Genomic DNA, 14637 nt, shown 5'->3' with positions numbered 1-14637 from the left:
TACTGCTTTATCACATTAGGGGGCAAACAGGATTTAAACAAGAGTTAAATGAGAGTTAAACAGGAAATGCCTGGTGTTTATCACACAACATTTTCTGTTTAACTCTTGGTTAAATCCTGTTTGCTCCCTAGTTTGATAAAGCAGATAGAATGTTAAGATGCAGAACAACTCTTCCATGTAGTGGGTTGAATTAGTTCAGAGATGGTCAACTTGTGAGTAGCAGTTTGGGAAATCTGAGGAAAAACTACAGTAATCTTTGAAAAGTTGTTTTTCACCATGACATCAACTGCCCCAGAATGAAACATACTAAATTGTGGGAATTAGTTACCTTGGTAACATGTGGAGGAAAGCTTATCAAGGTCGCCATGCTATTTTTTGCTTCATTCTTTTATGATAACAAATGATTATATTTGTGTGGAGAAAATATATTTACAGCCTTTCTGAAGTCTATTTTGAATACATAAGATGCATATGGCAAAAAGTGCAGGATACATCTAGGTTTTTGATTTTATATAGAATAAAGGATAGCAGAGACTGTTTATATTATCCCCTCAAACCTGATAATGGAGATGGTACAGTAAAAAAAAAATCATTGCAGATTCACCTGCACTTAGACAAATGTGTGGGTGGAACTACCCATGTCATTGTGGAAAAATCATGTCCTGAAATGTTCAGCAGCAATTACATTTCAGATCCACTAATGCATTTGAGTATACACTATGGAGTGATTCCACATGTTCCTTTCTTTTAAACAAAGGTGTGATTCCCTTTCAAATGGAAGGAAATTTCCTTCCTTCAGAAGAAGAGAGCTTTTGAATCCAGCTCTACAGTTTTATACTCTGTCATATTGTTTTGAAGAACTGTAGTTTGTAGCAATGTGTTTAAAATCTTTTGTCTGATATGGCTTAAGCAAGTGAGCCATGATGTCACATGCAAATTGGGAAGACAAATTCTTCCTTTTTCATCCGTCCAGGTCATTAACCACTGGGCTCTGATGGAAATTTCACTTACTGCTCTTAATGTCATTATTACCAAGGACTAGCAGTTTTCAGTTGCATGGTTGACAATACCGTGTGAGTAGAAATAGGGTACGTGTGTTTGTGTGTATTCATGTATTTTGTTTAGGCAGTGATAATGTTGATGACATGCCATTGAAAATCTGTACATCTATGTGTGTTTCATAGATGATTCAGCTGCAGAGAGTTTTAACGGCAATGAGACTGCAGGACACAATTCCAGTGCTTCAGGGGGAACACACTGCAGGGAAGTGGCAGAAGTCAACAGTAATGGCAAAACAACTCTGGAACCGGATGACCAGCCTCTGAACTTGAGTGACAGCCCCTTCTCTACTCAGCTCACTTCAGAATACAGGTTAGATGACCAAAGCAGTGATGGAAAGAACAAGTACAAGAACATCCTAGTATCTGATCTTAAGATGGAGCAAGAGGCAAAAGAAAATGGAAGCAAGGTAAGATGCTTCCATGTTCACAAGATATTATAAGAGTTTAGGAAGGTGAAACATTTACTGTAATGGTTCAAGGACTTTCAAGTTAGGAAATAAGCAGAGTTAGCTGGCACCTAGCTCTCTCTGCTGTTTGTGCTTACAAGTCATATTTACATGCTATTAATGCGAGCAATACCAATTTTTTTTAAAAAAACTGAAATATATTTTTTCAAAAGTTTCTGGTAGCAAATATTTGGAGAAAATATTTTCTTTGCAAATCAGATAAATACCCATATTAAGTCAAGCTGGTATTAAAGTTCGTCAGCATTTATATGTATGCAAGCACATGTTTGAATTAAAATTGTCAAGGTTGTTTTAAGAAAATGACATTTTCAAAAGAATTTCCTCCCCACTATTCCTATTGTATTACTTGGAATAAAACAAGGAAACTCTTTGAAGATAAATACAGTTAAATAGCAACCATGGTAGAGAGACATTTGTCATATATGTTGCTGTAATTAGAATGCGAAATTATTTAATCTAATAGGATTCTGATACTTTCTGCTGCTGTTGCTGACAATTGAATCCTTTAGGGGGGGAAAATCCTGTCCGGCCCATTGGACTCCAACATTTATGTAACTGAATATAGAAAGTAGGAATAATTTTAATGCTTTTAAAATTCCATCAATAAAATATAACAGGCTACTTTAATGAATCACTGAATGCTACTGTGTTTGTTGCTGTTTTGCATGGTTTCTCAACATTAGTATGAGGATGCAAATGGTTTCGTAAGTGTTTGGAAATGGGCTTGAAATTAGTTGGATTTATTTCAAGTAAATATGGTTAGGAATAGGAACATTGCTAATATTGCGCATACTCAAAGACCTGGCTTAATAAACTACAAACACTGAATTAATTAAATGAAAGCAGACTCTTTATGTGCTTCTGGGGATGTTGTTCCTATGGGTTTGTTTTTTTATAAGCCAATAAACAGATGACATTGATAGGTACATGCACATACTTTTGCCTAAGGTGTAATTCAGCCATTTCATATAGTTGGCGAAATAAGCATAAGATGGAAAGAAGAATATTAAGATGACAATAAATTATTATTAAAATAATCATCTTTTTCTCTTGCACTACAAGTCTGAAATCCATATAGAATGACAAATTAGGGAAATATGTATTGAATACCAGTGAGTAGATTTAAACATGGGTTCACATTCCTGCTCTGTCATGAAGCTTGTTTATCCCAGGAAAGTCATTTGAGGAGTTTTTGTGATAATAAAATGTGATGATTCTACGCATCATATTTTGAAACATACTGGAAAGAAGATGGGACACAAATGTGATTGGTGTTTTTTTAAAAATAAATAAATATAAAGCTACATATTATAATAACAAATAGTTTAATGTTAAGCACTACTGAATATGAACAAGTAACTCATTACTAATGAAAACTGAATCTAAGAATGGTAGTAAGCAATGATGCTTAAACACTTGCTTAGGGTAAAAAGAGAGAACATCTTAGATATGGATATGTTGGCCCGAAATAGATGGGCCAAAAGGAGTGGCTTCCAGCTGTTTTGACAGTGTGGCGTGCAGGTGACATATGCTCCCGAAGCATCTGGAAGTGGGTCTGAGGATGCCTAAGGCGATTGAAAGCAGCTAGAAAAAGGAGTGGCAAAAAACCACTCCTGCGAGCAGCTCATTCTAGACCCACGGCAGCAGCCTACTTCAGGAGTGGGCAGTTGCCATGCTTCTGGGCTGATTGTGGCCTGATTGTGGCTTGAGCAGCCAGAGGCTGTGCCTAGTCACCCATCTGTTTCACCCCTACATTTCACTTTAGTTTCAATTAACTTTCCTTCTAGTCTAAGAAAGACTGTAGACTTTTCTTATGCATAAATTACCAGAAGGTTATTACAAGTTCAAGAGCCACAGTGGTGTAGTGTTTGAGATTGGACTACGATCAGTGTTTGATTCCCAGCTCAGCCATAAAACCCACTGGGTGGATTTGGGCAAGTCACATTCCCTCGGCCACATGGATTCCCTCAGCCACATGATAGGTTCTCTTTAGGTTCTCTTTAGGTTCTCCATAACTCAGAAATGTCTTGAAGGCACACAACAATAACAACTACAGGTTCATTCATTTTAAAGGTTCAATTTACCTATCAAAGTTAACAGAGACAGCAAAGTACAATAACATCTAAAATGCACAAAACAGTTATACCTTTTTTGGGCTAGTCAAAATGCATAAAATAAGTTTTGCAAGATTTTAAAACTCCATTGGCTTCCTCATCAAAATGTATTGCTTGTGGGATCTTCTAACATGATGAACTATTCATACAGTTGACTACTAGGTTTGAGTCTTGAGTGAGCAGGAGTCATATTTTATCAGGATACACTATTGTGTGGAGCATTATACAGTACTTGCATTTAGTTGAACACAGGTAGAGCTTCCATTCAGACCTCATCTCACGGCTATTTCTTTTTCACAGTGCCTTTGTTATGAAGTGATAACAGGCCCTCCTTTTGGCTCTAGGAAGCCCCCAGTTTGGATTTTTGAACTTGAAACTAGGCACTGGAACTTGGATGACTACTGTCAAATTTTGAGGATATATATATATATATATATATATATATATATATATATATATATCTTTTACTAAACTGTTCTACCCCTTTCCTAATTATGACTTGAAACTAGGCAGTGCAACATGCAACATGGACAAGGGCCAAAAACACTCTTAATTTTTTAGGAATCTGTAATGATTTCCTGATGAATTATGGCTGCTCTGCTTTTTGCTTCTAGCAGTTCCTCCACTTGGAAATTTATCTTCAAACTTGGCACCACAAGTTGGATAACAACCAAAAATATTCTGTCAAATTTTGAGGCATTAGCAAGATACCCCAATGAGTTATGACAACCAAAGACAGACCTGCAGACATTCTCTCATGTTATTATAAATGTTTGATTCTTAATTCTGTGTTGGGGCAAATGTGTTATGGAATACATAACAATGCACTGCATTCTGTATCACTGTCAGAAGTAATAACTATAATAATTTTCTGATAGTTGTTTTTATAAGTGAGATGACAGGTGAATTCCCCAGAAGCCAAATACAAATACAACGATATGGATCAAATACAACAGAAGTGATCAGAAAGTTACAGTGCTTTCAAGTCATGTTTAAAGTTGAGTTTCAAGACTGGGAGCCAAAGGCCTGTTACAAACGGGCCTTTGCTCTGCCCCCAGTACGTACTAGGGGTTGGCCAAGGACGCAGCTTCCAATCAGGCCTCACCCCAGTACGTACTGGGGGCGTAAAAATGATGGTGCCCTATACACATGGGCGGCGCCATTTTGATGTGATGGACACTTAGTGTCTGCACATCGTGGCACAGTTGTGATGCTGCAAGTGCGCCATTACTACTGCACCACAAGAAGAACCCACTTTTTGCAGGTTCTTTTTGCTGCGCGGGGAAGCCGCGCGGTTTGTCCGCTGCGGCTCCCTTGCACAGCAAACACGGGCGCCAGCAGAGTGCCCTTTTTGGGTGCTCTGAAAAGCACCAAAGTTAACAGGAAAAAATAGTGGTGATAGACAGTGTTGGGTGTATAATAACTAGAAAATCTAGAAGATGTGCACAAAGTTAGGCTAAAACAATTAAAATTATACTCAGAACCTGTATATTTGATGTGTGGTCCATTGTTTTGACTGTGCATCAAATCAGTGGGTTCTGGTTATAATTTAAAATGAGGTTTGAAGAGTTGGTTAGAAGAGCAGCTGAAGATTATACCTGTACTGAATTAGGTAAGTTGGTGTTGGTTGTGCAAGTGCTTGGAGGGATAGGTTGCTGTGCCTGCTGAGGGGAACAACATACTGGTGCAGAAAGCTGAATTTATATTTTGATTGCTGACCCTGCCATTTGTGCTACGTCCATGACATCATTCACTTCAAGCATCAGGCAAGACTTGCTCCTGAGAGCGCAAGGAACATTTTTCAGAGGGGAACAGCAAATTCATTAGGTATGATCCCTGCACTTTAGGGTGAGTGTTGCCTGCTACTCCTAAGAAAAGCTTTTGAAAGATCTTTCAGCCTCAAGCCCATTGCCTAATATATTTGTTTGTTGTTCCCCTCTGAAAAATGGGCCCCACACTTTGGGAGCAAGTCCAGAAAACGAGCCCCATACTCTGAGGGCGAGTGTACAAAAATGCTTCTGCAAGATACCCCCCCCCCTCAGTTCCTGCTTTTCAACAGATTCCATTGTCAGACAGGGTCCCAATCCCTAATTTTTCAAATAAGTGGGCACTTCCTGTACAGCAAATGTAAGGTCCCCCTTCCCTCACATTACCAGTAGGTACAAAGCAGTAAGATGAAAATATTGTTCAAAGGAGGAAGACTGTTTTCTGTTCTGTTATATTTCTGGATGAATATGTTATGTTACTGAACCAAGGCCAGCAGGTCAATTCCTAAAAATATATGTGAGTTGAGTCAAGTGAGTGTGCCATTTATTGTGGAGTTGAGTCCAACTGAGTCACCGAAGTGACATGAATACAACTTGAGTCCACAACATTATACCAAAGGCCTCCTCTGCACCTAAATTGGCTCAGGAAGAAACAGAAACATGCTGAGAAAGCCTCACACACCCCTTAGAAGGCATTTGGGGGCAAAACATTTTTTAAAAAAAAATGCAAAAATTTGTTTTGATTTCTAGGGGTGGGGGCTGCTAAACATGGTGGAAGTGCCCTCACACCACAGAACATTTCAGAGCAAAAGCTTTTTGAGCCCTGGAGGCCACAAAAATGGCCCTGGAGTGTTTATCACTCAAGGACCACTCTTTGCACACCTCTGCTTTAAAAGGTATTCAAATCACCTAGAAAAATTAATTATAAATGCATGTATATATATATATACACACACACACACACACACACATACACACACACAGAGAGAGTCAAACGTCTGTTATCAATAGTAAAAATGTTGTTAATGAGAGCTAGCAAGGAAGGACTAGAAGATGAAAATAAGTTAAAGTGAAGACACAATCACAAAGGACATCCCCAAAAGACCTTCACACAGGTATGGAAAACAAATCCAAGAATGACTGAAAATAATGTCCCTTAAAAAAGGAGTTCCAGAACTTAGATTCAGTGAGATGCAGATTTGTTTGCACAACAAGGGTGCTGCTGCTGATCTTAATATTCAGATAGTCTCTTATTAGAAAAAGGCCTTCACTTGATGTTAAAACACTTCAAAATGTTCCTCTACTGATTAAACCCAGCCCCTGTTTTTATATCTTTTTTTTTGCTAGAGATAAAAGTAAGTGATATAAGCTTACACTTACTAAGATAAATGAGACCCTTTGCTAGAATACATGAATAAACCTTCTTCACCTCAGTTGCATCCTTATTTCTGTATATGCTATGGAAATATGCCACAGCAAGGTTGGAATTCTAAATGCAATTACTGAGAATAAGTCAACTAAACATAGTGGTATTTACTTTCAAGTAAATATCCTTGTGACTATACTTTGTCCCTTTCATAAAGAGGTCTTTAGATAAAATGAAACTGGTGGAAACTCTAGGCTGAAGTATATATGTATTCAAAGTATTCAGAGTATCTCATATGTATTGTTCAACAGTATTATGCAAGCAAGTGACTATTACAATATCTTGTATCAGAATATGGGCTTAGTCACTGGTTGCTCTGTAAAAAAGTGGCAAAAATTAAATTAGCTGTCTTTGACCTAGGCCTGGTACAGACCACCCAAAAAGTGCGGTCTGCTGGCACCCTGATTTGCTCTGTGAGGAAGCCGCAGCGGACAAACTGCACAGCTTCTTTGCGGAGCAAAAAGAACCCGCAAAAAGCAAGTTCTTTTTGCAGCACCATAATGATGCTGCAGTGCACCAATGGTGCACTCGCGACATCATTATGGTGCTGCGATGTGCAGATGCTAGGCATCCGTCGTGTCAAAATGGCAGCACCCATTTGTACAGGGTGCCACCATTTTTATGTACAGAAGAAATACTAGGGTTGCGGGGCATCTGTAAGCGACACCCCGAGGCAACCCTAGCACGTCATCAAGACGTGCCATGAGGCCCGTCTGTACCAGGCCCTAGTTCTCAAATCATGCTAAGCTTGTAAACCATACATCCACATGCAGCCTCTTTCTTCCCATTTCATTCTCCAGGTGGCAGAGCAACCAAAACTGTGGTCAAGTGGTTCCAAACAAGCTAGGATTCATAACATGAGAGTAAACCCAGGTTTAAAGTTTGCTTCTAAACCTGACTTGTTTGGAAACATCAAGCCTTAACTTCCATTTATAGATAATGCAATATATGCTTAAATGTTTGATTGTAGCTTCTTTTCTTTCTTGAGTAGCAATGTAATTGTGCTGCTATTTCAGCATTGCAAATGAGGATGGATAATGTGTGCAGTTTGCTAACTCCTAAGCATGTTTAAACAAAAAGTTTCGAGATAGCCACCTCTGTGTGTGTGTGTGGTTGTGTGCACGCACGCGTGCAACATTGCATTTTTCTCCAAGCCCAGCAATCTTGCACAACTCCCCTCCAACAAAAACCACATGGGGTTTTGAACTAAACTACTTTTGGAAGGGTTGCACCCAAAATGGTTATATTGGTTGGAGTGAGTGAGAAGGAGGCTGTTTGCCATTGTAGACATTGTAGACAAAACCAGGAATTTGGGGCTTCGTGATACCTATAAATGTAACTAAGATGAACATATTCAATTCTTCAGTGAAAAATTATTTGAAATGTTTGATTTTAAAATTCTTATTGCTCCAACTATTTCGTGTAAACAAACTAGTAGACTCTGGTTAGTTGTTTGCCATGATAAAACTCCATTGCAGTCATATTGCTTTCTATCAGTTAACCTCTCAAAGATTTGTTCAATAAATTTATGTTAGACGAGAAGAGTCATTTTCAAAAAATTACCCTATCAAATCAGTTACATGAAAAGAGCTATTTCATGCCTTGAACAGATTTTATATAACCATCACTTTAGCTTTTCTGGCCTTCGATCAAGCTGTGAAGTGAAATTATATTAAATAAATATGGAAAGATTATCTCTTAGTCCTGTGCTATATAGTGCTTTGCATAATAATGAGAAAGCACAAAAATCACAGTACCAGGCATCTCTAGAAAAATAAATAGGCATGTTTTATACTGATATGCTTGTTTATTTTTTCCTCTCTTTTTGCATTGATACTTTCTGAAATTTCTCTCATTTGGGGCAAAGTATGTTCTTACTCATATTAGCAAAATATTTTGAGTAAAAACTTTTCTTTTAAAGAATGTTTTTGTTTGTTTGTTTTTGGTATTATTGTTCCTGAGTATGGTGGTTGTGGTTGCTACTTTATAGAGGATGGTCTTCTGTTCCAATGGGTGCCAAGTCCAAATCTACTCTGAAGCCAAAAGGACCACAAGAAGTGATTGCAAAAGAAGGGAAGCTGTCAGTCAGTATCTGTATATTAAAATGAACATATACATAGGTCATCTAGTCTCAGGCTTCCCACTATAGCAAGATGTGCTGGTATCTATTTCAGTTTGAATAAATTCTAAATTTGTAGCAATACACCCACAAACATTATACAAACCTTGTGCTCTTTTGTGTCATGCCCCCTTTCCAGACCCTGGTCAGGAATATAACACAGACAGTAAGGCAGACTAAGGAGCTTATCACACAGAGCCCTTACCATGGGCCTTCTAAAACGTGAAGGTGTGATCGTCCATTGCACTTCCAAAATGTCATTGAGGCATCCTGCTTCTCTCCCAAACAAACGTCAAAGTGTTTGTGGAGAAGCCATTTTTTGAATAATGGAAGATTCCATTATGGCTTCTCTGCAAAAATGGCTTCTCTGCAAACACTTCATCGACGGGAGAGAAGTGGGACACCTCAATGATGTTTTAGAAGTGTGACGGATGATCAGGGTCGAGGGACAGAGCAGAGAGACATACCCATGCAAGAGACAAACAAGGGTACCCCCCTCCCTCCAAAGCCACAAGGCATAGCTATAGCCCAGATAATACCTATCCCAAGTGAATACAGACAAGAAAGGGAGGAGCTTATGTCAGTCAGAGTGTATTTATAGGAAATGAACTGAAATCAGTCAACAACTGTGGGAGTCTACTAGAACATAAATATCCCAGCCTTGCCTCTGGACAGTCATTGCTGACAACCAGCCTTTCTGGAAGTTGTGACCTGCTTCACTCTTGACTCATATGATTTCAAGAGCTTTGAACCTTGCTTCGTGGACTGACCTTGATACCAATGCACCTTGGATGTGATGCCTCTACCGATTGGCTTCTCCTGCTGACTTGGACTCATACTGGCTTGACCCTCTGAACTCTAATCACTGGGCTGGAAGCTCTGGTAAGGCAGCTTTATGACCCTACTGCATTCCTTGACTGCTGACTGCTGAGAGAGGACATTTTGTCATCTTTTGGGAGGAGATGAATTTTCTCTTTTTTCATGGTATGTAAGAGTTCATCAAAGCTTTTGGCTATAAAGTTCCCAGACTAAGCTTCCCAGACCCTGAAATTTTAGGACCAAAACCTAAGAACAAGGGATGGCCCCTGGGACTGTCATAGCCAGTAAGTCACTGATTATGCCCTTCAGCTGTATATTACTGTATATTAAGTTGCTCTGAGCAAGCAATGAAAATAAACATAGAATTATAGAATCATAAGTACAAAGTCTAAGAAGTGAGAAAATATTTCTATATTTGGAAAATTTCCATGGTCTGATCTGAATAAAACAACTCAAACTTTTCCCAGTTCTGTTTTAATGTTTTCACGAAAACTGCTTTTAACAACAGAGGATAGTTTAAATTCAACCAAACAACATTTTCCAAGCAAAGTCTGCTTTTAAAGGATTCCTCCCATTATTGAATGTTTACATGGGACACATATTTTTTCTATACAACCATGTTGTGCAATTCTCCCTTGCTTCCACTGTTATCATCATTGTGATCTTCATGAAACTGATCATCATGGCACTAAAATGACCAAATGTTTGGGGGGGGGGGGTAAATATAATAATATGTTAGTGGTGATAGTGATGGTAGTGTTTTAACATACTGAGAATCTTTTTAATGAAAATTCTGCATAAACTAAAAATTGAATAATGCACACTAAGAAACACAAAATAAAATACCATAAAATAAGCCACAAAGAAACACAAAAATGAAACATAAACTACAAATTATACTACTACAATATTTGTAGTACAATATTTGACTTAAACTCTCTTTTCTGTGGTTATGGTATTTCCTAAATCCTTCTTCACTCTCTACAGAGTAGATGCTGTACTTCATCCATTAATTTAACTCATACTAATTTTCAAAATCAATTGACACAGTTTCTCAAATAGTTGATCGGGTGTTTCAAGTCTTTCAAAAAAGTTCCTAACAATTTTTCTGTAATCAAAATAGACAAATTATCAGTCTATGCAAAATCACTCATTTTAAACAATCATTCTTCTTTAGTAGGCAATATATTATTCTTCCATTTCTGAATATATAATGATCTTGCAGTTGTAGCCATGTATTGAAGTATTATTCTATAACTCCTTTCTAGTTGATCATCCATCACACTCAGAAGAAAAAGTCCAGACTTTAATTGTATATTATTCTTTAAAATTCTCTGTATTTGTACCCAGTACTCTTTAGCTTTTTCATAAATCCACCACTTATGATAATATGTCATAGAATCATAGAATCATAGAGTTGGAAGAGACTGCAAGGGCCATCCAGTCCAACCCCCTGCCATGCAGGAAATCCAAATCAAAGCATCCCTGACAGATGGTCATCCAGCCTCTGTTTGAAAACCTCTAAGGAAGGAGACTCCACCACACTCTGAGGGAGTTTGTTCACATTTCCATCATACATTCAAAAATTGTACATCTTAGATAATTTTTCAGGTGTCATACCAGTGATACATCACTTTATAGTTCTTATCATAACATAAAGTAAATCTATATTATAAAAGTAAGATCATAATATAAAGTAAATTTCAACCCCTTTAACAACATCCGTTCCCATTGCTCCATTTGTATATTATATCCACAATTCTTAGCCCATTTTATTGTACAATCCTTTATTTGTTAATTTTCCATATCCAATTGTAACAAAAATTCACCTGCTTATCACTGTATATAATTGCAATTCAAACTCTGATTTATTTTTCTCAAAACCATATTTTTATCCATCTTAAATCTTTCAAATAACTGTAAATAAGAGAATCATGAAAACCATAACCTTTCATCAAATGTTCTTTCGCTTTCATTGTATATTCTCCATGGCAATTCTCCAACATGTCTTGGTACCTTAACTATTTTTCTTTGCTTCTTGTTTCTCTTGTATAAAAGGTTTCATGTGCTGTGACCTGTAAGTTCCCTCCTTCTCCCTGCTCTGCAATTTCACTGGCAACATTTATCTTCTCCCTCTTTCCTGAACCCTCTTTTTATCATTATCTCTTTCTATTCATTATCATAAGCTACACTCATGATTTTCCTTCCCTGTCTCTTTCCCTCTATCTTTCCCACTCTTTCTCCTTTGTCCTCTCTCCAAGAAAACTTTGAAACCATGACTGGGGTCACAGTGTATCACAGAATGCTAAATACGAACTGTACATTATTTCTAAACAATTGTGTTAACTGACATCAAAAGGGATATTCAGAGATCGGAGATTTTAAATTTCTCTATGTTAGGGAGGGTATCAGTGATAAAAATGAATGTGTTACCAAAAATGTTATTTCTATTTCAATCAATATCAGTTGTGACAAATGATTTAGCATTTAAACAATGGCAGAGCGACTTATCTAAGTTTATATGGCAAAGGAAAAAAATCAAGAGTGAAATTTAAAATATTGCAAGACGCACAGCAATGAGGAGATTTAGGTTTACTTAATTTGAAAATATAGTTTGCCACCTGCTGTTTAATGTGTTTTAAAGAATAGATGGTGCTTCGCAATAAAAGATTATTAAAATTGGAAGGTCCCGAGGTGGCAAGTCCTCAGGCGATTTGCCTCATCTAGGCGGGTGATTTGTGCTGTTTAGTATTGCAATCTTTATGGTCATCTCTTTTTTGCTCCACTGTTTGAACAACCTCTTCGCTTAAAAAAAACCAACTTCAATAAAGAGGCAGTATGTTTTGGTTCATTTGTGGGCATCTTGCTTATGACATGGATTGTGGCATTAGATGTAGGTGTGTCCAATCCCTTTCCTCCCTCCATCCCCTCCTCCCTTTTGCATCTAGAGGTACTGAAATCCTCAGGTGATCCCATTTCACCTTAATTCAGCCTTAAATGACAAATTTGTCTACAACTTTGATGCTGTTGCTATAAACAAAAATTTAAAAAAGAAAAAAAATATCTTAAGGTCTTTAGAACAACTGCTATGGTACTGTGGTGAATTTCTTTTATTTATTTATTTATTGCTATGCATTTGCATTATTTCTAGACCACTTTATTGCAAAAATGCTTAGAAAGTAGTTAGTATGCCATCCACTGTTTAAGATTCTTTTTTGTGCCTTTTCTACCCTACAACATCCTTTTTGATTTAGGATAACAAGAGAAACGTGGTGTTCCAAAGGCAGATACATCACACGTTTCTATAATGGTTTTATATTTGCTCTTTTATTTTTAATCCATTTCCTAATATTTCATGACAGCACATTTGCCTTTTTCACTACTGATATTTTCATGAACTACTGCCCAAGGTCTGTTTACTAAATGATTACAAATCATATCATTTTATGTGTGATTTTCTTTCTTTCCCTAGTGCATCATTTTGCAGTTAATATGGCACCTGAACCTGATTTATGCCTAAAATAGACTTTTAAAAAATCTACTCCATATATTTCTAGCCACATGCGCGCGCGCGCACGCACACACACACACACACAAACACACACACAGAGCAAGTCCACCCCTCAAATATTTTTTTGAATATTTAGAAACTTAAAGCAAAACATTTACCTTGAGACATTCTTCCATTCTCAAGATCTGGATTCTTGATGAGAAATCTGTACTATTCAGTAGTTCTGAGACTTCTTGTTCTCCACAAGAGCAGAGCAATGGAACTATAGGCAATGTGGGCAAAGCTAGCTAGCTCTCCCCTCCACCTTTTAACTAAGGGCCTGAACAGACAGGCCAAAATAAAGCTGTTTCGGGTCACTTTGGAGGTATGTTGTTTAAATGATACATGCGTCCTAAGAGGCCAAAAGCTGTGCCAAAAACTGCACTCCAGACCTTAGGACTGGAGCATGGCTTTGGTGCAGTTTTTGGCCTCTTAGGATGCATGCATCATTTAAACAGCATACCTCCAAAGTGACCTGAAGTGGCTTTATTTTGGCCTTCCGTTCAGGCCCTACATGTGTTTAATAACGATGATAATTCAAGATATAGTCATGTTAGTCTGTAGAATCAGTATGTAGAGAGATCATGTAGCACCTTTGAGACTAACTAAAGGAAGAAGTTGGCAGCATGAGCTTTCATAGACTGAAGTGCAGTTTCTTGTATGGATAAATAATGACTAGTTAGAGCCAGAGTGGTGCATGGTTTGAGAACTGGACTACGATTCTGGAGATCAGGATTTCAATTGCCTGCTCTGCCATGGTAACCCAGTGGGTGATCTTGAATGAGTCACACATTCTTGGCCCCAGAAAGCCCATGAAAGGTTTGCCATAGTATCACCATAAGCTGGAAACAATTTGAAGGTACACAACAATAACAAAAACAACAATAACAAAGGTCCTTCTCATCTCCTTCATTCAGAGCCATGGATTTAATGAATTAAATTACACCATATAACAATGAACACTCATTACATCTATATCAAAACTCAATACATAATATTTAGGGGAAAAACACATAAGAAAAATCACAGTCTGTGTAGGCAAATGTGCAGAAGCTGAATAGGGCGGATTTGATTCCAAGTGCAGAAATGGACTGAGCAGGATACTGGATCTTGTTTCATCATTGGAACAGGACAATGTCCTCCAATATATCTGATGGATAATTTTATGGGGCAGAGCAAGTTGCATGGCACTGTCCTCTTAACACTTTGCAGTTGTGCCTAGCCCTCAGCATCAGCTGACTGAGATTAGAATGCTGTTGGTGACATACATTGGTGTAACCTGGGTTTCTAGCAACATACAACATCCTTGTGATAT

At 37.7% G+C, this 14637-nt stretch overlaps 2 protein-coding genes across 3 annotated transcripts in view; one reads left to right on the top strand and one right to left on the bottom strand.

Moving 5' to 3' along the window:
• SPIDR (scaffold protein involved in DNA repair) overlaps positions 1 to 14637 on the bottom strand; it is a 1328422-nt gene that overhangs the window by 953201 nt on the left and 360584 nt on the right. The gene's annotated exons all lie outside the window — the stretch shown is intronic.
• NOL4 (nucleolar protein 4) overlaps positions 1 to 14637 on the top strand; it is a 100275-nt gene that overhangs the window by 50171 nt on the left and 35467 nt on the right. For both annotated transcript variants that reach the window (XM_042463223.1, XM_042463222.1), the window contains exon 4: positions 1185 to 1468. In XM_042463223.1, the coding sequence (XP_042319157.1) occupies positions 1185 to 1468 (284 nt within the window). The remainder of the gene's footprint in view (positions 1 to 1184; positions 1469 to 14637) is intronic.

This window comes from Sceloporus undulatus, chromosome 4 (genome assembly GCF_019175285.1).
Source record: "Sceloporus undulatus isolate JIND9_A2432 ecotype Alabama chromosome 4, SceUnd_v1.1, whole genome shotgun sequence".
NCBI classification, from domain to species: domain Eukaryota; kingdom Metazoa; phylum Chordata; class Lepidosauria; order Squamata; family Phrynosomatidae; genus Sceloporus; species Sceloporus undulatus.
Note: the sequence above shows the minus strand (reverse complement) of the source record. Positions and strands in the feature narration are given on the sequence as shown.